The sequence below is a fragment of the Euleptes europaea genome, chromosome 15 (assembly GCF_029931775.1).
Source record: "Euleptes europaea isolate rEulEur1 chromosome 15, rEulEur1.hap1, whole genome shotgun sequence".
Taxonomy (NCBI): Eukaryota; Metazoa; Chordata; class Lepidosauria; order Squamata; family Sphaerodactylidae; genus Euleptes; species Euleptes europaea.
Genome location: NC_079326.1, coordinates 48,314,771 through 48,339,646, shown reverse-complemented (window position 1 = coordinate 48,339,646; position 24,876 = coordinate 48,314,771). Strand labels below are relative to the sequence as shown.

Sequence of the window (24,876 nt, the reverse complement as noted above, 5' to 3'; positions counted from 1 at the left end):
CATTTCTCGTTCCATATATGGTAGCAGCCTTTGCTGTAAGATTTTGAGCATCACTTTACTTGCATGAGAAATTAATGCAATGGTCCGATAGTTGTTGCAATCTTTGATGTCTCCTTTCTTGGGAATTGGAATGTAAATGGATTGTTTCCAGTCTGTGGGCCATTGTTTTGTTTTCCATATCTGTTGGCATATTCTTGTCAAGGGAAGGATACTGATCTTGAAAGGTGTATAAGGAGGAACTTCCAAGCCAGGAGTTAGAGTTCCTAACAGGTTGATACCCATTGGCCTGAATGGATCTCTCCATACCTTACCTGGGATGTAAAAGCTTTGAACCTTGATTCTTGCTTGGATTGAGGCTCTCAGACCTTCCATATGAGTTAAGACTTTCTTGCCTAAAAGGTCTCTAAGTGTTCAGTGGACTGAATACTTACAGATTTTTTCAACATTTACAAGTCTTCCTGTGGGACTGGAGAACTCCCCAAAAGGGGGATTCTTTTCAAGATAGCCAGCCCTTGCTAGGACTGGATATCTGAACTGAATGCCTGCAGACTTCTCCAAACTTATGAATAAGATGGAGACTCTTAGAATCCATCAACCTTTGTGTGGAGTCTAAGAGTTTAGATCTTTCCATATTTGAAATGGAAACACTGAGAACTCATTGATTCTAGCAGGGATTGATGGGTTCTCACTAAGATCTATCTAGCCTTGTATAGGCCTCCCTGTCCTGATAGACACGGAGATTGTAAAACCTATAGCTTCCTTCACACAGGTCTCTCCAGCCCTTCAAAGAGCTGAAGACCAGGAGCTGATCCTCTGAACGTGCGTCAGAGATTTCTCTAGCTAACAGAGAGACCTCTGAACATTCTCTGAGCATGAGTCAGAGATCTCTCTAACGAACAGAGAGAACTGATCTCAGTTCTTACACAGAACTCTGACATTCACATGGCTTTAAGCTTTGCATAGCTTTCTAGTTCTGACACAGCTAAAGATGGCATGCACATACTTATAGATCTCTCTGATCTTAACATAGATCAGAGGCCTTTCATAGTCTAGAAACACTCAGGGATTTCTCTATGGTTTCATGAACTTAGTCCTGGCATGGACTGAAAATATGCTTTAAGGGCTCATGACTTCAGCTCTTACATGAACTCATTGAACCAGAGATTTTTCTAACCTTTGCATACACCAAAGACATTTAAATACTAAAATACACATAGAGGACCAAAAAGGTTTAAATATCCTTAACATGAATTAGGAACTTTTCAGATCTCTCTAGGCCCTGGCGTGTTGGGGAGGTTTGAAAATGACATGACTAGGTCAAGTATGTCTTACGTTCTATGATGTTCTAGGTACTTTGAATTAAGATACTTTTAACTAAATCAGATCTTATTCGTTGCACTAACCATTTTTTACAAGATTTCTGTAACTGTTTTATTTCCTGAATGAAATATTATTACTGGTTTAAGGTTTGAACTCTCATATAGAGGAACAGAGATTGCTTAAGATTGCTTGCATATATGAACATGTTTAAGACTCACAATGTCTGAACTTTATAACATGTTTTAGAATTTTGTAACCATTTACATGCATATATATTATGTAAAATAAACTGTATATACATTCACATCCTTTTCATAATTTATTGGAGCATTTCAAGAGAAAACTTACTTCAGTAAGAAGCACTGAGTCCTGTCTAGTAGGTGTCTAACTGAATAAGATAACATACTTCTTCTCAGGAAGGGGTCCATTCTAAGAGCATAGGCACTGAAAAGCACTGACCCGCTTCAGGGTTACATACACACACACACACACACACACAGCTGGAACCAGATTTTTTTAAAAACATTCTCGCTGCCCAAAAATGTTGGAAGAATTAAAAACAGTAAACCGTTATCATCCAAAATGGAAGAGGGCCAGGGGCGTTTCTGACAACGCCCAGCTTGGACGGGAGTGCCAGAGAACTATCAGGCCGTGGCCTCAGCATGAATTTCTCTGGGTCCTCGATGATGCATGATACTGACTCACTTGAGTGCCAGAAAGAGGGGAGAAAGCATCCTCTCATTTCTCCCAGGACCCTCATCCTTTTCGAGTAACTTTGAAAATGGCCAGGCCCAATCCTGGGATGAACTAGTCCCAATTTAATCAGGCCTTGTCAGTAAACTCGATTCGCATGTTGTTGTTCTCATGCAAAGCCAGATCCTCTGACAGGAATGCCAGCTGTGCTGTGGCCAGTTCTAGCCCACCCACACAAATCTGAACAGAATTATACATACAACTGCGGTGTTTTCTTTTCCCAGTGTCCAAATTTTCACCACTGGGGAAAACGAAGGCATAACCCATTAGACAACTTAGATGTAATAGCAGCTCCATCTGTTTAAAGTGATGTGTGTGTGTGTGTGTTAAGTGCCGTCAAGTCGCTTCCGACTCATGGTGACCCCATGAATGAAAGTCCTCCAAAATGTCCTATCTTTGAGAGCCTTGCTCAGATCTTGCAAATTGAAGGCTGTGGCTTCCTTTATTGCGTCAATCCATCTGTTGTTGGGTCTTCCTCTTTTAGAGTGGGCAAAAGCACTTTGCGGAGAGTGGGTTTACTTCGTTCATTTTATATTCCAACGTAACTGTTGAGACTCAAGGAGGATTACAAAATCGTGTGTGCACATTTTCACCCTTTGGTAGAAATACCAGGTCAGGATGAAGGGAGGTAACTGGTTGACACAGGAAGAAGGTTGCCAGGAGATTTGGGGGGCACTGACTAGGGAAGGCAGAGTTTGGGCCATTATGCAGTTGTGTGTGCACATTTGCACCATTTGGTACACACACATAAAAATACCGGCTCAATTGAAAATCTACTCATTGTTGAAAGAGCTTCCACGTTATTACTTTATTACGTTTTTAAAAATGTTTGCCCTTCCTCTAAGGAGCTGAGAAAGATATACATTATTCTCCCACACACCAAGCAATGAAATCAAACCCTTATGCTTAGTGAATTTATGTAACATTATATATGCACAGGCCCTGACCTGGATGGGCCAGGCTAGCCTGATCTCGTCAGATCTCAGCAGCTAAGCAGGGTCTGCCCTGGTTAGTATCTGGATGGGAGACCACCAAGGAATACCAGGGTTGCTGTGCAGAGGAAGGCACTGGCAAAACCACCTCTGTTAGTCTCTTGCCATGAAAACCCCAAAAAGAAGTTGCCATAAGTCGGCTGCGATTTGACGGCACTTTACACACACACACATATATGCCCAGATGATACTGAGCAATAGAAAAAAAACCTGTCAAATCGTTCTCTTGTTGTCCTTGATTTATTGCCAGAAGATAATCAACAGTAAATCTGATAACTTTTCAATACTATAATATTGTAAGCTTTAAGCAGACTAGAAAAGAGTATTGCTGTCTTTGTGTTATGTGAAACTTAACCTATTTGACAAACTATTATACATGGCTAATAAGGAAATACAGTCTTTATTTGGAGCCCAAGGCAACATTTTGATTTTGAACATAAGCCTACACCATGGAATGGAATATCCTCCCAAATCTTACGCTATAATAACCCTTGTTCACCAAGAAGTTTGAGATAGTTGGCCCATTAGAGTTGCCAGTTGGCCCGAAATTAAGGGGCTTGTCCTATTCTTATGCTTTTTGGAACCACGGTCTACAAAAATCAGGAGGTTAAGCTTTTCAGGCTATTGGGGGCGGGGGTTGAGCATCGTCACCTGCCCATCTCTGTAAACTAAATTGTTGTTAAAATTCCATTAGCCAACCTCAATCCACCCTGCCTTGGGTACTTAAATTTCATATTATTTACTTCCAAATGCCTCCAGATATTTAATAAATGAGTCCTTTACAGAGAAAGGTGTGGTGGACAAAGCGGAGCTAAGGGACTCACTCCATTCTGAGGAGAAAGGATTCTGAGATTAGTAACGTGTGAGAGAAGAAGTGTGTTTGACTCTGAGAACCTGAGGGTTCAGTTTGGCCTAAGCTGGTGAAAAACAAATCCTGTGGAGTGACAGGAGGAAATAGGGAGGAAAAGGGCCCTTTCTCAAGTAACTAAGGAGGAATAGGCTTGGAAAGAGCTATTCCAAGTACAGGGTGTTGTTTTAGATATAACTGCCACAGAGGTGGGGTTTATCTTACTGAGAACGGGAAGAGAGATTTAGAAAAATCTCCATACTTCTGTGTTTCTCTGGGGAATAGAGACTGAATGGTCTCTCCCTTCCCTGATAGCTAGGTGACAGGGTCTGTGTAACAGCATCTGTAGGAGTTCTGGGGAACAGAACTAAGTTTGTGAACTAAAATCTTAAGGAATGTAACGGGTAACATCTAAGCCAAATACGAACTAAGCTTTCTCTGAAGTGAATCTTGTAAATATATATATCTGGTTCTATGCTTTCCCTTCACTACAGTTTCCCCTCAAAATCCATCTTTTGAATACTGGTTAATATATTTCTCTGTTTTCTTTGTGAACTTTAAGAAGCCTCTGGTGTCATATTTTATTCTGAGGTAAAAGACATTAAGGGGACTAGGGAGGAAAAATAAAACTCCAGACAAATATTGGAGATAGGCAGTCTCTCTCCCTCAACACGGAGATCTGAAAGGGATCCCCTCACATATATTGGTGACAGTGTGTGGGATCCCCACAAAAGGTATGATAACCGAGTCACTGGGAGGATTTTTCACCCCAGGGGTTTCGTACTGCTGCAGATTCACAGAGTTCCAGACTTGTTCGCTGACCGTCCCCGACCGGCTGACCTCCCACAGCGTGTATTTCACTAATTCTGAAAATGTCACCCGAAAGCAGGATGGGAGCTTCTTGCTGAGAAGGACGTAAAGGATCGGGTTAAGGCAGCTATTGATGAAAGCAAAGCCGACGGTCAGAGGAATGGCATCCCGAAGCAAGGCGTGGAAGTAATTGTTATGGTGAATGGTTAGCTCAATGATGCTAAAGATATGGTACGGGGTCCAGCAAACGAAGAAGGCAACCACAACGGCCAGGACAGTCCAGAAAAGCCTGCTGGAAGTCAAGACAGTGCTCTTCTTCACGTGAACGAATAGAAGGGAGTAACAAGTTATCATGGTGAGGAGAGGGAAGAGATAGCCGAGTAAGAACCTCACCCAGGTGAGAATGTGGTGTGTCAGGACAGCGTGACTGGAGTCGTTCGAGTGAAAGTTATTGTAGCAAATGGTGAAATTGTCAGGCAGGGTCAGCGTATCTCGAAAATACAAGGCTGGGCTTCCAATGATGGCTGCCAATGTCCAAACGATGGTGATCAAGATACAAGTGTTTCTGACCGTTCGATATTTGTAGGCGCAGACGGGGCGGATCAGATGAACGTAGCGGTCGAGGCTGATGGCTGTAAGGAAGAAGACGCTGGCAAACATGTTGAGCAAGGCAACGAAGGAGTTCGCTTTGCACAGCCATTTCCCGAATGGCCAGTGGAAGCCCATGGCCACGTAGGTGATGTAGAGAGGCAGGAAAAGGACAAAGATCAAGTCCGCAATGGCAAGGTTGAGGAACCAGAGGGAAGTGACCATCTTATCCCATTTAAAGCCCACGATCCAGATGACGATTGCATTGCCAGGCACTCCCAGGAGAAAAGCTAAACTGTGTAGCACGAGAGAAGCAATGTGTGCGTTGCTGAGAGAGGACTGAGGTGGCTCCTCTTCTTCATAACTCTCAAAGTAGTATGTGAAGTTGTCGAAATCTTCGTACTGCATGAGTTCGTCCAATGGCATGTCCCTGGCTGTTTCCTAGGTAATGCGGGAAGACAGATGTTAGAGGGTATTTAAGAGTTGGGCTGAAACACAGGCAAACAGCACTCATCCAAATAAGTTCTCATAAAATACACTTAGCAATGGCACAGTATGGCATCCTAACAGCATTAATTGGCCCGTAATTCAAGTTTCAGCAATGCATAAAGCTTTTCATCTGTCAAAATGGGAAACGGAAATTCTGAGATGCAATTGGGATGGGCAGTTTCTCCCTAGTGTGAATGACCAATGTCAACAGAAAGGCAAGATGTCAAGACTTCTGCTATATGGTGATGCAAGTCCCAGTTGAGCAGTCAACACTGCCCTCAACTTTCACTGAATGGAGGGGGTGGGTGTCAGTTCATGCACATCTGTGGGATTTGGAGACCTGGGTCTAGGTGAAGAAAGGGCCGGCAGCCATTAGAATGATTTTTGATTCTGTAGCTGACATCTTCTTTGATTTGGACTAGAAGAATCCCTACATTGGGTCGGATTTAGTGTACTATTTCCATGGATGGAGGAGATCCCCCACCAAAAAGTGATCCCGCTGCAACTCCAAAAGCTTTCAGAAATGCTACTCCTGGGGGGACAGGGAACCCCCAGGAATAGCACGCAGGGGGAGTAGGCAGTCTACAACAGGGAAGGGGGGAATCGAGAATCACCTTCCTTTCCATAGGAAGAAATTGTCTGTGGGATCCAAGCCGTTTCTTTCTGTAAAATACTCTGTGTGTCTCATGTGGGAAAGCACATATCAATACATAATTAATATTTAGATAATGAGTATACTAAAATTAAAAGTAGAACAAGAAACGTAATATTTTCCAACCTTTCAGAAGCTTGGCTCCTGATAAAAATAGTGTTTGAATTATCTGCTCTGGTTGGGGTTTTTCTATGTCTGAAACAGAATCCAGAGAAAAAAAGTAAAAACAACAGTGTAGGAGGAAAAACAAAAATCAAACAGCAAAATAATTTTGGGGTACCAATTCTTAAAGACTATCACCTGAAAAACAAAACAGTTATATTACGTTAAGAACAATTTCTCTAGAAACCTGAAACCACATGTTGTGTGACAGACATTACAGATCTCAACAGATAGCTACAATAAAACGATCAAACCTTCATGAGATTTATATACTGCGGCTTATATATTTATATACAAAATAACATCTGAAAGTAATTTACATGAAAATTGTTTTGCAAAAAATCATATAAATGATCAATAAAGGTACGATACGTTCAAACCCTACAATAAAATCAAGGGGAAAGATTAAAAACAAGACAATCGCATAAAAGCTTCACCACCTTGATCGCAACTCACAAGACCCAGCCATCCATACAGATGAAAACATACACATTAAAGTAACAGTCCATAAGATACAGCTTTTGAGATTCCACTGCACCAAGTGTTCAGATTTATCCTCTGGAGCATTTTCACATGCCTCTCAATCTCATCAGGTTCAATTAACTAAACTCCTCACTAAATCAAAACAGGCAATGCAAATACACTTAGAACAGCATGTGTGAGAGGAAAGGCTTGCCGGATTATGCATAAAGGAGCAATTTATGGGACAATTTTGCAGTTTTGCAAATTAATGCGAGAGATGTTGACAAACAGGCCCAGCTTGAAATATTTGCTGCGTCATTCTGTTCGCTGCAGGGTAGATTTCATTCACAGACATTCCTTATCACTGGCCTTTGCTTTGACAGCAACCCGCAAATATATACAGAGCATCTGTTAGGCATGGGTATCTCCCTCTTTTCTGTATGGATACTTCTGTGCTATAAACCATACAAATTTCACCCAGTTTTATCTGACAAGCAATCCCCTCAAAGTATCACTTCTCCCACTTCTTCCAGCTTCTTGACTCAGTGTAAATGAAGGTCTACCTACTATCAAGAACAATTTTATAGGTTGTTCAAACTCTTATGTTTGTACTCAGCACATTTATTCTCAAATCTGTGTACTTCTAGATATTAGGTAATATATGCTCAGCTTGCAGCAGGGAGAAAAGCAGGGAATGGAGGAAAAGCTGGTACTGCAGGTTTGCACTGGTTATGCACAGAACTGACTGGCTGGTGCCTGTGACATAACATACAGACACACACAATTTTACAAATATAAAAATGTTTGCACTTTTAAAAGTTTGACAAATGAACTTTTCTTGCTCAAATGTACACCCACTTTTTGTTTGGTTTTTGAGTGTGTGTGTTTTAGTCAGACAGCTTACCTGACACATGGCAAATAGGGGGTTTGTCAGAACACTGAAACAGCACTTAAATCCCTGCCCCATAGGGGAGGAGGGGCTGTGGCTCAGTGGTAGAGTATCTGCTTGGCATGCACATATAAAAAGGGAGTCCATCCAACTTCATCTACCCAAACGGAGGTGACACATCCTTTCCAACTTTAACATAAATTTAAAAGAATTTTGAGGGAGGGGCTGTGGCTCAGCGGTAGAGCATCTGCTTGGCATGCAGAAGGTCCCAGGTTCAATCCCCGGCATCTCCAGTTAAAGGGACTGGTCAGGTGGGTGATGGGAAAAACCTCTGAGACCCTGGAGAGCCGCTGCCAGTCTTAGACAGTAATGACTTTGATGGACCAAGGGTTGGATTCAGTATCAGGCAGTTTCATGTGTTCATGTGACTCAATGAAGGAGGCCACGGCCCTCAGTTTGCAAGACCTGGCCAAGCCCGTTAACAATAGGACATTTTGGAGGTCATTAATTCATAAGATTGCCATAATCAGAAGCGACTTGATGGCATGTAACACACGCACAAGAAGTTTGTTTAGTTTGTTTGGAGTGATGGTGGTGGTAAATGTGACAAAAATATTTTTGTTCAGATTTCAACTGACATAGACACACATAATTATATTATCCTTGTCATGGGAATGTGGATTTTGTGCTAGATACCAGTACCACCCATATGAGTCATTAAAAAAAAATATACCGTAAAAGCGTAGGAGTCATCTAAACATCTGCAATTGAGAGTCTTTTGAGTTATGACCAACTTTCACCGAAGGTTGGGGTGGGGGGGAGTTTAAACCAAAAACATATTTGTCCACTGAGTTCTAAATACTGATACTTTGGAAAGTGGATCGTAGTCTGCTTATGCATAGATAGCTTATCTAAAAGTTATAGGTGTGACTGTGTTGTCTGGGACCAGCAGGTGTGTATGTGACACTTGGATAATCAGGGAATTTTAACTGAGTCATTTTAACTGACAGCCAGCGTGGTGTAGTGGTTAAGAGCTGTGGTTTGGAGTCGTGGATTTTAATCTGAAGAACCGGGTTTGATTCCTCACTCCCCCCCATGAGCAATGGACTCTAATCTGGTGAACTGGGTTAGTTTCCCCGCTCCTACACATGAAGCCAGCTGAGTGACCTTGGGCTAGTCACAGCTCTCTTAGAGCTCTCTCAGCCCCACCTACCTCCCAGGGTGTCTGTTGTGGGGAGGGGAAGGGAAGGTGATTGTAAGCCGCTTTGAGTCTCCCTTAAGTGGTAGAGAAAGTCGACATATAAAAACCAACTCCTCTTCTTCTTCTTCATCTTCTGTGGCCTCTTAGATACCATTCCATTGTGTCTGGATCCAACAGAGGGTCCTTTTCTTTCAGCTATTCATTTATTTATTTCATTATTTACACTCAGCTTTTATACCCAGTGGAGACCAAAAGTGGCTTAGAGCTTTCTTCTCCCCTCTCCCATTGTACTCTCACAATGATCCTGTAAGGCGGAGAGAGCAGTTGGCCCAAGGTCACCCAGGGAGTTTCCACGGCAGGGTAGGGATTCGAACCTGGCTCTCCCAGCTCCTAGTCCAACAATCTAACCACTGCACCGCACTGCGTCCCAACTGCCATTGTGGAGGTCACCAGAGGAAGGAGACAGCAGCTAAGCGCACTTCCATCATGCCTGAATTGACTTCAGCTAAGAATCATGACCTCCTATTGAACATCTGTTGCCATTTGAATTATATTTTGATTCCTACGTCCTGCTTTGGGAGCCAATTATTGATTGAAAAGCGGGTCAAAATACAATACATAAATACATAATTGTAGGGTTCCCAGGTTGCAACCCAGAGATTCTTCCTGCATCGTTAAATCCACCACTAAAATAGGAGACGGGGAAGAAGGGAGTGGGTTGGACTAAAACCTTTTCCCACAAGATGTTTGGGTTTTATTTGTTTAAATACTTGCAAGGACTGTTTTAGGCAGGGAAGAATCTATACATGAAGCAGACTTACACTGAATCAGACCATCAGTCCGTCATGGTCAGAATTGTCTACTCAGACTGGCAAGCGTTCTCTCTGGGGTCTCAGCTGGAGGTCCTTCACATCACCTACTACTTGATCCTTTTACCAGGAGGTTCTGGGAATTGAACCCGGGACATTCTGCATGCCAAGCAGATGCTCTGCCACTGAGCCACAGCCTTTCAAAAGCAATGCACCATTCTTGCCCCCAATTGCAGTCTGAAGTGCTACATTGCTTGCTACTGAACCCTACTTCATTCTGCTGCAGTGTCTGGACCAGGCTTTCAAAAGCTCTTTTTCTTGAAAGAGCCAACGTCCACGCATGCACACTGCTAAAGCAAACCATGCTGCTCCAAAGGCCTTAGCGGAGGAGAAAAGGGCACTCACCAGATGAACTGCGTTGACCCAAAACTTACCTTACATCCAGAGGTTACCCTTGAGAATCTAGAAGAAAATGGAAACATCAAATTCAGTTTAGTGGCACTGCTTTCCTGGCTGGTGTGTTCCACTTGGTTTTTCCAGATAACACTGGCTGTGATTATCTTTGGAAGATAATAAGGGAAACATTTTGTTCTGCTTACAGAACTGCTTACAGAACTAAATCCCAGCCACAGAATGATTCACCATACCAGTCATGGGAAGAGGAAGAAATTGTGCATCCTCTTATGTAAGGCTAAGGGGAAGAAGAAGAAGAGTTGGTTTTTAGATGCTGACTTTCTCTACCACTTAAGGAAGAATCAAACTGGCTTACAATCGCCTTCTCTTCCCCTCCCCACAACAGACACCCTGTGAGGCAGGTGGGGCGAAGAGAGTGTGACTAGCCCAAGGTCACCCAGCTGGCTTCATGTGTAGGGGTGGGAAAACCAACCTGGTTCACCAGATTAGCCTCCGCCGCTCAAGTGGAGGAGTGGGGAATCAAACTTTGTTCTCCAAATCAAAGTCCACAGCTCCAAACCATCATTCTTAACCACTACACTAAGCTGGCTCTCTGTGGGGGTGGCGGAGGGTGCAAGAAACTGAGCAGCATGGGGAAGCCAAAGAAAACATCCCATAAGTCTCAACAAACATCCTCCACCCAAGCAATTACAACCAAAGCGTAGGTTTTCTCAAAGAGCAGATGAAGTGGCAACCCTCTGAATGGACTGCACCGCTTCAGTCTGCATGGGTTTTTTTTTCCAAATAACAAAACACTACTCCACATGAAACAAATTTCCCCACACAAAGAATGTCAGTCAGAACGTTACCCTAATATGTTAGCTTTCCACACGCACAGAATGTATAGGGTTGCGCAGAATGCAATGCTTCTGAGTATTCCATCATGAGAGACACCATCCCATCTGCTTCTTGTGCAAATTAAGCTTAATTCTACTCTCATTACATTGTTGCTGACACAATTGCTCCTGTTTTGCAATGATTTTTCTCTTTCTTTCGTTGCACCAGAGAGTTGTGAAGAGCAGTAGCTAGTCCTGCCGTCTTGTGCCTACTTCTTTGCAGATTAATAGCACCAAACTTGGTGGAGCATACTTCTGAGAGTAAACGTGGACAGAATTGGACAGTATAAGCGTGGGCTGCACTGCGAACTCATTGGATAGCCTTATGCAAACTGGTATGCCTCATCCCCACAGCTATAATACAGGGATTATATAGCTGGCATCCTTGAAAGGGTTGAGGAGAACTGAAATAATGTAGGTAAAGATGTTGGGATGCTTCAAATGTGCAATTACATGGTTCAATATTATTATTAGAGCTTCAAAGGGAGAATGCAAAGGCTAATTGCTGAATCAACATTCATCAAGAACTTTAAAAGTATCTTTCAGGCAGGTCTGAACAGGGACTTGTCATTTCTTACTCACTATAGGCGCTAGTCCGATCTTGTCAGATCTTGGAAGCCAAGCAAGGTCGGCCCTGGATAGTACTTGGATGAGAGACCACCAAGGATGTCTAGAGCTGCAGAGGCAGATAATGGCAAACCACCTCTGAATGCCTTTTGCCTTGAAAACCCTATGGGGTCGCCATAAGTCTCCTGTGACTTGATGGCACTTTCCACCACCACTTTGGGGGGCTAACACCTTGCACAGCCAACCCCTTGCAGATGTTAATTTCAGCTCTGCCTCTGTACCTTCCTGTTGTTTCCTGCAGTAGGTTTTACATTTTGAACGTCTAAAGATAGTTGGGAGCATCTCACACCCATTCTGAGTGACCCGATTACTCTTTGGACTGGATCTTTTTTTTGAATCAGCCTCTCTTTATAACACCCCCTTTGTAAGCCCACCTTTTCTGTTGTGTGTGTGTGTTAAGTGCCGTCAAGTCGCTTCCGACTCATGGCGACCCTATGAATCAGCGTCCTCCAAAACGTCCTGTCTTTAACAGCCTTGCTCAGGTCTTGCAAATTGAGGGCTGTGGCTTCCTTTGTAGAGTCAGCCCATCTCATATCGAGTCTTCCTCTTTTCCTACTGCCTTCAGCTTTTCCTAGCATGATTGTCTTTTCCAGTGACTCTTGTCTTCCCATAATGTGACCAAAGTACGATAGCCTCAGTTTGGTCATTTTAGTTTCAAGGGTCAGTTCAGGCTTAAGTTGTTCTATAACCCACTGATTTGTTTTTTTTTGGGGGGGGCAGCCCACGGTATCCTTAACACTCTCCTCCAACACCACATTTCAAAGGAATCTACTTTCTTCCTATCAGCTTTCTGTTGTATACTGTATATAAATTGTCCTGGTGGGTCTATTCTCCAGTGTATCTGATGAAGTGAGCTCTGACCCACAAAACCTTATGCTGGGATAAATTTTATCAGTATTCAAGGTGCCACTGGACTCCTGTTTTATTATAAATTAGTATCTTGAATTTCCATTTGGCACACAGAGAGGCATGGAGTACATGACAATCTGACTCCAGAATGAATGAGTGGAAACCTGATATTCTCTGGAAGGCTGAAAGGAACGCCTTGTTAGAGACTGTGGTCCAGAGTGTGGGAAGATTTTAGCTGATTAAAAAAATAATTTTTGTCTAGGCCAGTCAGAACAAAATGGTAGTAAATTGGATCTAGCATAGAGGTTGAGTAACCACTGAGACAAAGAATTTTAAAAATTGGTTAGAAAATATACAATTTTAACAAAATCTCATAAAAAAAACCCTGAAAGATACGGAATAGGTAAACATCCCTGACCAGAAAAAGTTATAAATTATAAACTCAATCTGAAATGGGACCAAAGTGTGCCAGCAAAAAAATGCCTTAAGCAGTAGTTAATACATCCATCCATCAATTTACATAAAAGAAAGACATATACAATCACATACAATTCCCTTTTTGAATGACCCACTATACTGATCAGGTAAAACTCTCAATAACAACATTATTTGTTAAAATGGTATCTTTTCAGAATGCAAAAAATCTTCCAATAGACACGGCCCAGTGTGCCAACTGACAGTATCACAAAGCCCAATCACAATGTAGCTCACTCAATAATTAACATCCATACATGCAAGATTTAAAGGAAGAAAGCAAAGGAACCATAAAATATTAAGTCACATCATTAAAACCACCTACCGTGTACACTGTTCTGTTTTTCATGGGTCTGACTAGGATAATACCAAGGGGAAGATATTTCAAAAATTTATATCATATTATAAACACACCATTGCAACAGATAATGAAGAATATCCTCCGCTGTCCACCCACCACATGCCTCAAAGAGAAAAGAATGTTCCTAACATGTGCTAAAACCACAGGCATCTTTGAAGACGGAGTATCAATATTTACCTAACTGGATGCTTGGAAAGTTCTGATAAATAATTTTCATAATTATGATGGAATTTACTTACGTGACAACATACGGCAACTTTCACATTTCCTAACGTAAGCAGATCAGATTGCACAAATAAATTCAATTTTGGCCACTACTACCATTAAGACAGTGAAATACATCTGTGAAGCGCATAAGACTGTATTAGCCATTCTGGCCTCAGATTCCAAGCAGCCTGTTTCAATGAGCTATATAAAGAAGCTTGAATGCATAGCTTTCCTTGTCCATAGCATAATAAATGTATAATTATATAGAATTAAAGAGATATCAGTGCAGATATCCTATCCCAACGTGTAGCATCAGCAGTAGAAATTGTCTTACGTACATGACGTCAAGTCGCAACTGACTTGTGGCGACCACAGCAAGGGGCTTTCAAGGCAAGCGAGAAGCAGAGGTGGTTGGCCATTGTCTTCTTCTGCAAAGCCTTCCTTGGTGGTCTCCCATCCAAGTACAAACCCTGCTTCACTTCCAAGTTCTGATGAGACTGGGATATACCATGTTACCCTCCCTCCCAGAAATTGTTTTAGTTTCTCCCAATACGGATCTCAGAACCGTTTGCAATTCTGAGGTGCAGCAATGTCCCCAAATTTTTGGTTCCCATGCAAGATCATTTTGTTGTAGCCAAACCACCTCAAGCCAAGATCAGATCTGGAGAAGTCACTTGTAGATTCCACTTGGGCACCCAGTCCAAAATCTGCAGTTATTCCAGAGGGGTTGCTGTGTAAAGCTGTAGCCCCTACAGATACTTTCCTGGAAGTAAGTCCCATTGCGTAACATGGGACTTAATTCTGAGTAGACTTGCTCGGGCGTGATCATTTTTTTGTGGTAAAAATAAACAGGAGACCAGCGGCACTTTAAAGACTAAACAAAGATTATTCCAGCATAAAGACTAACCTTGTTTTATTCTACCATTGCATTAGTCAGATATAATCGACTAGATCTTCACAATGCATGAGAATACTTTGTTTATATAGTTTGATCTGAATGCAAACTGCAAGTTACTTGTCCCTGAATACTGATTCCCCTACCTTTAGGTAATAAGTAGAATATCTCCTGAGAAGTAATTCCTTTATGACTTGTTTATTCTTCTGTACCCCCTGGTCTAGTTTTTGTCTGCTGCACAATGAACTCACCATTATCTTGCCTTGCATACGAGGAGTATATCTAGGAACTCGGCACCTACAGTTTACCAATTCTACAAGGCAAGCTGTTCTGCTCAGTCCTCCCCTTGGTTCTGCTAAGCCACAAGGTACTGGCATAAACAGTGCAAACATACCTTCTTCCAAGGGGGTTTCATGCCAGTGCAAATGCTTAGAGACAGGACGGGTGTTCCGTTTTGAGCTGCAGGGGAAGCAGGAGACAAGGTCTGTTTTGCTTCAGAGAGGGTCCTCATTACTTCTGTCACTCTCTTTTTGCCTTGCTGTAGGAGGGTATTTGGGTGGGTATGGATGGGCGGGAGTTGGAATCTTATGGGACTGCAGCAATAACAGATTGGCAAAAGCAGGCCCCCAGAGACTCTTTCAGATGAACGTGCAAATTATGATAATATCTGCAGCTGTTCTTCGACGTGCACTTTTGGCTGGAGCCAGGCTGCCCTCCTCGATCTAATTCTTTCCGCTGACTGCAAGGCGACGTGTTTATTCCCCCCCCTTAAAGGGGTTGAAGATTACAGCCTCTAGAACCATCTGTATGGGAGATTTTCCCCAGGCTCTTATATATCCGCATGAAATGCACAGTAACAGTGCTGCAGAGAGCGCCGTATCAGTGTCTTCCGTTTCTTGCCATTGTATCCAAAGAAGTGAGTTGTGTCTCAAGAAAGCTGTGGGGAGGTCCTGTGGCTCAGTGAGGAGGGGCTGTGGCTCAGTGGTAGAACATCTGCTTGGCATGAAGAAGGTCCCAGGTTCAATCCCAGGCACCTCCAGTTAAAGGGACCAGGCAAGTAGGTGATGTGAAAGACCTCTGCCTGAGACCCTGGAGAGCCGCTGCCCGTCTGAGTAGACAATACTGACTTTGATGTACCAAGAGTCTGATTCAGTATAAGACAGCTTCATGTGTTCATGTGTGGAATAAACATTGAGGCTTATCGCACCCAGGCATTGTTAGTCTTTAAGGTTACTAATTAGGGACTGTGGTCTATACTACTGTGTATGGCTTGCTGAAACGAGGATCCTGCTATGGAATTTTGCATCATTTAGCAGGTCATGTAAAGGAAGCCACAGCCCTCCATTTGCAAGATCTGAGCAAGGCTGTCAAGGATAGGACATTCTGGAGGACTTTCATTCATAGGGTCACCATGAGTCGGAAGCAACTTGACGGCACTTAACACACACACACACACACACACAGCAGGTCATGTTAATACTTATGCTATTCTTCAGTTCTGTTTTTAGACTTCTGGTTGGTTCTACGGCCCTAATCTTATTGCATTGTTCATTGATCGTCCCATCCGTCAATTGTATTGACTCACTCTGTGTAATCCGCTTTAAATCCAAGTGAGAAAGGTGGACTATACATGACGTAACTAAATAAATAAAGTGCCACTGGTCTTCTGTGTTGTTTTGCTACAAGAGACTAACATGGCTACCCCGCTGGAACTCTCTAAGATCATCTTTGCTGGGTCTGACGAAAAGCCTGTCTTGGCCAGTGTCCTGTTTCCAGTGAGGTCATTTCAGAGGGTAGCTGTGTTGTTCTACAGTAGAACAACTAGATTCCAGTCCAGTAGCACCTTAGAGAAGTGTGGTATAGTGGTTAAGAGCAGTGGACTCTAATCTGGGGAACAGGGTTCGATTCCCCACTCCTCCACATGAGGCCTGCTGGATGACCTTGGGCCAGTCACAGTTCTCTCCGAACTCTCTCAGCCAGTTCAGAGTCAGGCAATGGCAAACCACCTCTGAACATCTCTTGCCTTGAAAACCCTTCCGTCATAAGTCAGCACAATAGCAACTATTAAGGTTGATAAATTTAAACCACACACCATACGCATTTCAGCCAACTAGCCTTCATCAGTGGTCAGATAAAATCCCATATAATGCACACACAAACAATATACAATTGCATCACAGTATATAAACAGAATGATAAAAGCCCAGATATGTATGTAGGGGTGTATATCAACTTTCAAATTTGAAAGCCCACTAGGTGGAATACTTGCAACTTGTTCTACTATGAGCTACATTAGTCTCCCATACAGAGTGTACATGCTAGTATCAGCCGTTTGATCAGTTGTATATTATTTGTATGTGCATTATATGGGATTTTATCTGACCACTTATGAAGTCCAGTTGGCCAAAACACGTATAGTGTGTGGTTTAAGTTTATCAACCTTAATAGCTGCTATTGTGCTTTGTTTTATCATTTTTAATGTTTTTAACCCTGATTTAACATTATTTTACCTTTCTCCACCCAACCTTGGGTACCCAGCAGTGGTTAGAGTGTCATACTAGGAGATCCAGGTTCGAATCCCTTCTCCGCCATGCTGGGCGACCTTGGGGCAGTCACACGCTCTCAGCCTAACCCTATCTCACAGGGTTGTTGTTATCAATTAAAAAGAAGAGGAGACTGAGGGAAGCTACTTTGGGTCCCCATTGGGGAGAAAGGTAAGGTATAAATGAAGTAAATAAAATTTAAAAAATAAATAAAAATAAATAAAAGAACAAAAGAGAAGGGAATTAAGTCTTATTTGAGATCTTCTCAGCCTCTGCACAGGAAGGCTGTTTGCCTTTTGCAAGCTCATCTGCAGTCCTTCGATGCAGGGGTCGGGGGGAGGAAAGAAGGGAAAAGAAAAAAAGAGAAAAGGACCAGTTTACTGGGCCTCAGGCCCTCTTGTTCCACATTGCTGTGAAATCAACATAGTTAAACACTTAAGCATAAATTGTACCCATGGGCAAAATGTTCTGGATCATTACAGGTCAGGAAAAAGCAACCAAGGTTCCTTTTAGTGCACATCATGGGTCTATGGTTATTCATAGTGCAGTCCTATACAAAGTTACTCCAGCTGAGGCTGATTGAATTAAATGGATTTACGCTGGAGTAAGTCTGGATAGCCTGCACTGTCAACGGTCAGGAGGGTAGGGCTTTGGAAACGCAAACGGATTTCGAAAGGATCAGTTCTTAGCCTATTTTTCAGTCTCATGAAGGAAATGGAAGAAACCCAAAACACAGCCTAGAAAGCAACCCACCGAGGAGCCATACCACTTGTAACTTACAAGTAACTTTTAATTCTGAAGGTGATTTTTAAGGTTTGGCTTGCCAACTTATTCTAGTTTGAAATAGCTCCTGATCTACTGTTTTTGAAGTGCGATCAATTCCCCCGAGGAATTCCAGTAGAAATGGATAACCAGGGGAGTATCTTTGTGAGTAGATACACATACACAGTGTCCTACTGAGTAACATATGCAATAACAAAAAAAGGTCAGATCCCCGATCTGCGTAGTTTACAATCTGAATGATGTCAGTTATTGAATTATAGAATTGGTTATTGAATTAGGGTGCCTTGTATGTTTTAAACTGAGTCTCGTTTTAATTTAACAGGATATGTTTTAATTGATGTAGTTATAGTTGCATACTCTTGTTGGAAGCCGCCCTGAGCCCGGCATCAGCCAGGGCGGGCGGGGTATAAATGCAATCAATTAATCATCATCAATCAATCAGTTACCTATGAAAGCAAGAAGGCAGAGCTGTGGATTAGCATGTACACATGAACACATGAAGCTGCCTTATACTGAATCAGACCCTTGTTCCATCAAAGTCAGTATTGTCTACTCAGACTGGCAGCGGCTCTCCAGGTAGGGTTGCCAGGTCCCTCTTTGCCACCGGCGGGAGGTTTTTGAGGCGGAGCCTGAGGAGGGCGGGGTTGGGGGAGGGGAGGGACTTCAACGCCAAAGTGGCCATTTCCTCCAGGTGAACTGATCTCTATCGGCTAGAGATCAGTTGTAATGGCAGGAGATCTCCAGCCGCCACCTGGAGGTTGGCAACCCTATCTCCAGGGTCTCAGGCAGAGGTCTTTCACATCACCTACTCGCCTGGTCCCTTTAACTGGAGATGTCAGGGTTTGAACCTGAGACCTTCTGCATGCCAAGCAGACGCTCTACCACTGAGCCACAGCCCCTCCCCTGTACAAATGCAGTTATACATTCTTAGTCTCCATTTCAGTTGGATGCGGCCAAGGAGCTGCCCAATCCTGTCAGATGTGAGCCCTGCTGAATCCACTGGGACTTATTCCCAAGGTAACGTGGATACATTACTATCAGAAGCATACGTTAAAGCATACTCACCTAGGAAACGCAGACGGCCTCTTGAGGCACGTTACAGAAAAACAAAATCTTTTCTGTGGTTTTATCCAGCCTGCGTGGAGATACGCAATCTGCAAAGGAAACGCAACAATCTCTTGAGTCCAGCAGGAAAACGATAATTTCCTCTTCCTAGCCTCCTCCGGCAACCTTTCAGCTTGGGACGGCTTGTGGAGCAGAAACAAAAGGATTTATCAGCAGTTCCACCTTCCGTTAAATCGCCCCCTTCAGGGATTCTCTGGGAGACATGTCCTTGGCGTTAATAACCAGAAATCTAAATCATCTGCTGGAGGCCTAGTATAGGTCACTGAACTTCTTCCTCACCCAATTCCTAACTCCATTAGTGCAACAGATTTGTTCTTTTCCCCTAGTCTAATCTCTGTAGGCATGCTTCTGAATCAACAGTTCGTGTTATTAGCTGAGATGAGACACTTGGATTCAAGTTATTTTGATCCCATCCAGTCAAAGGGCTTGGCTTCGCAGACACGTTTACTTGGAACCGAGTCCCAACACGTTTCAGTATATTCCAGAAGAAAAAAACGTCCCCAAAGTCCACTGAAAAGCACAACGAGTACCAGTTCTGCAAAACCGGTCGTTCTTTTAAACAAGACATTGGAAAGAATGCAATTTTGTATCTGCTCTCTCAAAACAGTGATACTTTTAACAGGACAAGTAAGCCCCATGGAGGAGCTGTGGCTCAGTGGTAGAGGGTCTGCTTGGCATGCAGAAGGTCGTAGGTTCAATCCCTGGCATCTCCAGTTAAAAGGACTAGGCAAGTAGGTGATGTGAAAAACCCCTGCCTGAGACCCTGGAGAGCAGCTGCCTGTCTGAGTAGACAATACTGACTTTGATGGACCAAGGGTCTGATTCAGTATAAGGCAGCTTCATGTGTTCAGTTCCCGTTGGTAATGTCATTGCTATCGACTCTAGCTGAAGTGTAAACATTACAGCAGTAAAGTACTATGGTGCTGAAACTAAAACCAGAGTAAAAGTACTGCTCTTTGATTCAGTAGGTACAAGCGTCTTTCTTAGACACTGCCACATAAGAACATAAGAAGAGATGGGCTGGATCAGACCAGTGGTCCATCTAGTCCAGCATCCTGTCTCGCACAGTGGCCAAACATTTCCTCTGGAGGCCCGACAACTGGGCACAGAGGCTGAGGCCTTTCCCTGATGTCGCCTCGTGGAACTGGTATTCTAGCCATCATTTATCTATTTATCTCATTCCCACATGTGCCCCTTGCCTGCAGATACTTATATCCGCAGGTAGGGGACACGTGCATTCCAACCAGATGTTTCTGCAGACCTGAGTGGGGGATCCCCTGGATCTGCAGAAAAATCTGACATTTTTTTTTAAAGGGGAGGCTGAGAGGGGTGTGTGTGGGGAAGGCTCGAACCGCCAATGAGGGGGGAAGGAGAGAGAGAGAGCACACATGAGGCTCAGTGTGCTGTTGAAACAGAGAACAAGAGCAAGTGAGCAAGCCTCAGTGCATTGTTGAGAGAGAGAGGGTAGGGTGTGCCGCTGATGGGGATAGAGAGAAGGGGGAGACTCTGCCCACCTGTCTCCACCAGTTTCTTGTGGGTCTCCACTTGTACAGCATATTTGCCTGTGGTAACTGTTTAATGCGCTGGCCCTTGAAGCTCCCGTGACAGCTCCTACATTACTGGCTTTTATGCTCCAGGTCAAAACATTCTTGTCCAGCTAAGCTTTCAATTGAGTTTTCTCCACCTTGCCTTGGTCTCGCCCCACTTTTATGCTGATTTTATACTGCTGGTTTTATTGTGTGTTAAGTGCCGTCAAGTCACTTCCGACTCATGGCAACCCTATGAATCAGTGTCCTCCAAAACGTCCTCTCCTTAACAGCCTTGCTCAGGTCTTGCAAACTGAGGGCTGTGGCTTCCTTTATAGAGTCAATCCATCTCTTGTCGGGTCTTCCTCTTTTCAGGCCTTCAACTTTTCCTAGCATGATTGTCTTTTCCAGTGTCTCTTGTCTTTCATAATGTGACCAAAGCACGATAACCTCAGTTTAGTCATTTTAGCTTCTAGGGTCAGTTCAGGCTTGATTTGATCTATAACCCACTGATTTGTTTTTTGTTTGTTTTTGGCAATCCACGGTATCCATAATACTCTCCTCCAACACCACATTTCAAAGAAATCTACTTTCTTCCTATCAGCTTTCTTCATTGTCCAGCTTTCACACTCATACATAGCAATAGGGATTACGAGGGCATGAACTAACTTGATCTTGGTGGCCAGTGACACATCCTTACACTTCAGAATCTTTTCTAGCTCCTTCATGACTGCCCTTCCTGGTCTCAATCTCCTTCTGATTTTTTGGCTGCAGACTCCCTTTTGGTTGATGATGGAGCCAAGGAATAGAAAGTCTTGAACAATTTCAATTTCCTCATTGTCAGCGTTAAATTAGTTGCTGTTTTAAGTAACTGGTGATGGGTGCTATTGCTGCTGTTTTAGTCTATGAAGTTATTTTGTTTGCTTGAAATACTATTCTATTGTTATTTATTCATTTAGATATTTATACCCCACTGTTTTTCCTGATGGGGACCCAAAGCAGCTTACAATATTGCTCCCCCTCCTCCATTTCACTTTCACAACAACTCTGTGAGGTAGGTTAAACAGAGAGTGAGTGACAAGAGGAAGCTTCTAGGCCAGAGTGAGGTTTGAAACCTGGGTCTTTCACATCCTAGGCTGAATGCTCTGGCCACAACACCATGATAGCTACCTCGGTAGGGCTGCCAACCTTCAGGTACCAGCTGGAGATCTCCTGCTTTTAGAACTGATCTCCAGCCGATAGAGATCAGTTTGCCTGGAAGAAATGGCTGCTTTGTCAATTGGACTCTATGGCATTGAAGTCCCTCCCCTCCCCAAACCCCGTCCTCCTCAGGCTCCGCCCCAAAAACCTCCCACCGGTGGCAAAGAGGGACCTGGCATCCCTAGACCTCAGGCAGATTCTAGAGAGCACAGGATATAAATCTTCTAAAGAAATAAATTAAACCAGCGTAGCTGCTGGAATAATTTATCCAAATGCATCTGTCTGTTGACCCTGCAAGCTCCAGCATCAGTTCACAAATCAGTGATTTATGGAGTTGTTTTGTTTTTTCTCTCCTTAGACTGGGCATGTTTGCTGGGTGCATATAAATGATGCAAAGTTGTGCTGAAGGAAAAGGGGCTAGGCCAAAATATACAAGCGGAAGATCTGGCAGATGAGCTAATTCTCCCCACAACGCATCTTGTGTCAGAGCTGGCCCTCTGCGCCAAATATTACTCTGAAGTTTAAAAACAAAAATTTTCAGCTCAGATCCTCTTATCTTCAAAACAAGTGTGTACATCCCAAAAATATTTGCGCTCGGCCTCTAGAAAAAAAATGTCAAAGCTATGAATAAGTGTTTGGAACATCCTCAAGGTGTGGTCTCTTTAGTATGCGTCAGATGGCAGAAAATAACAGGGTTAGAAGACCAAAAAAAGAGAAACACGGGAACTCTACAGAGGACTAGATCCTTGATATTATAAACCGGTTGGTCTCTGGCTGTTTCCCCGCACGTATTTTCCCCCACATGGACCATAGAATGCCCCTGCTCTTTGAGGGAGCTTCCACTGGGCTGTGGCTCAGTGGTAGAGCACCTGTTTGGCATGCAGAAGGTCCCAGGTTCAATCCCCGGCATCTCCAGTTCAAGGGACTAGGTGAGTAGGTGATATGAAAAACCTCTGCCTGAGACCCTGGAGAGCCGCTGCCAGTCTGAGTAGACAATACTGACTTTGATAGACCAAGGGTCTGATTCAGTATAAGGCAACTTCATGTGTTCATGCAATGACTGCTTCCACGTGGGAACAGGAAAATATGCCCACAATGCGAAAGTGGTATTGAGCAGGGTGGGAGCAGGTTCTGTAGGCCATGTTCCCCATGCTGCTCACAGTGGACAACCCCCACTCCTGCCCTTTTTCCTTTCGTTCTGTTATGTCAGCCACGAAGTCCTATGTGAGGACAATCCCATCTTCTGGGCATGGAGCAGGGGGTCACTGGGTCTGTGTGTGGAGGGGAGGGGGATAGTTGTGAATTTTCTAACAGAGCGGTTCCTCAGCGCAACAGGCTTCCTCGGGAGGTGGTGGGCTCTCAGATCAGTAGCGGCTCTCCATGGTCTCAGGTCTTTCACATGACCTACTTGCTTAGTCCCTTTAACTGGAGATGCTGTGGATTATTCCCAGCTGAGAATTGTGATTTGCAGGGTGAGGATCTCATCACATGTCACAATCCATGGGGTTTCTGTCAACTCCTATCTCTTTTAGGGCCCTGTGTGATAGGCGGAGAGAACAGAGGAGTCACTATCCTCGCATAGAGAGACTGCCAAGAGCAGGGAGACTATTGTTCCTATTGTTTCCTCCGATTGATAAGGAAATTGCTTGCTCAACAGGAGCCAAAAGAGTAATACATTCGAAGTGTAATACTTTTATTTTGCATTTTTAGCATCAAATGTAGGGGGGGGGAAATAGGTAGGTAGGTAGGTAGGTAGGTAGGTAGGTAGGTAGGTAGAGAGAGAGAGAGAGAGAGAGAGAGAGATCACCTGCAGATATTTTAAAATGTTTAAAATGCTGCTCTTTTTATGGAAGATGGTGTTTGGAGTCCCAAAAGTAAGACCGCTAGCTGTCAAACAGGGACAGGGCAATCAAAGTCCTTAGCAACAAGTCTCCTCAATGTCTCTAATTACCATATATACCACTGGTAATTAGAGAGTTAAAGAGCCCCATGGCGCAGAGTGGTAAGCTGCAGTGCTGAAGTCAAACCTCTGCTCACGACCTGAGTTCAATCCTGACGGAAGTCGGTTTCAGGCAGCCGGCTCAAGGTTGACTCAGCCTTCCATCCTTCCGAGGTTGGTAAAATGAGTACCCGGCTTGCTGGGGGTAAAGAGAAGATGACTGGGGAAGCCACTGGCAAACCACCCCGTAAACAAAGTCTGCCTAGTAAACGTCGGGATGTGACATCACCCCATGGGCCAGGAATGACCCGGTGCTTGCACAGGGGACTACCTTTATCTTTTTAATCAAGCCTGAACTCTCCCTAGAAGGTAAAGTGACTACACTGAGGGTATAGTGCTTTGGTTACATCATGAGAAGACAAGACTCACCAGAAAAGATACAAGCGCTAGGAAAAGTTGAATGCAGTAGGAAAAGAGGAAGACCCAACAGGAGACGGATTCGCTCAACAAAGGAAGCCACGTCCTTCAGTTTTCAAGAGCTGAGCAAGGCTGTCAATGATAGAACGTTGTGGAGGTCAATAATTCATAGGATCCCCATAGGTCAGAAGCAAGTTGTCTTCACTTAACACACACACAATTAGAGGGTAGTTAAATTAATGGTGCCATCAACTGGCTAACATTCAGTTAAATAAAACAAGTCCAGCAGCACCTTAAAGACTAACAACATTTATTTCAATATTACTTTTGAAGGGGCCACTGGTTTTGTTTTGCCATAACAGACTGACACAGAATTTTAATTGCTTTGCAATTAAACATTCAAACATGAGTTGGTTACATTTGATCACTCGTTATTCAGTTCTTAACAACCGGAAGCCAAATGCAGGCTCAGGAGCAGTCTCACAGTTACAAAGGATAAGTCAGACATGAGGATGGAGTAGCATATAATGAGATCCTGAGTGTAACAAGGAGAAATAAAAGGGATGCAACAGTCACTGAGAGATTAAAAAAATAAGACCAAGGCTGATGGTGCAAAATAAAGTAAAAAATATTTTTATGAAGAAAAGTTGATTTTTATGTGCCAACT

General features: G+C 43.5%; 1 protein-coding gene across 1 annotated transcript; it reads right to left on the bottom strand.

Annotated features, from left to right (window-relative positions):
* Nucleotides 1–4,578: 4,578 nt before the first annotated feature.
* Nucleotides 4,579–5,736, bottom strand: CMKLR2 (chemerin chemokine-like receptor 2). The gene has a single exon (XM_056861210.1). It carries the CDS (start codon nucleotides 5,734–5,736, stop codon nucleotides 4,579–4,581), a length of 1,158 nt encoding a protein of 385 aa, XP_056717188.1.
* Between the last annotated feature and the right edge of the window lie 19,140 nt (nucleotides 5,737–24,876).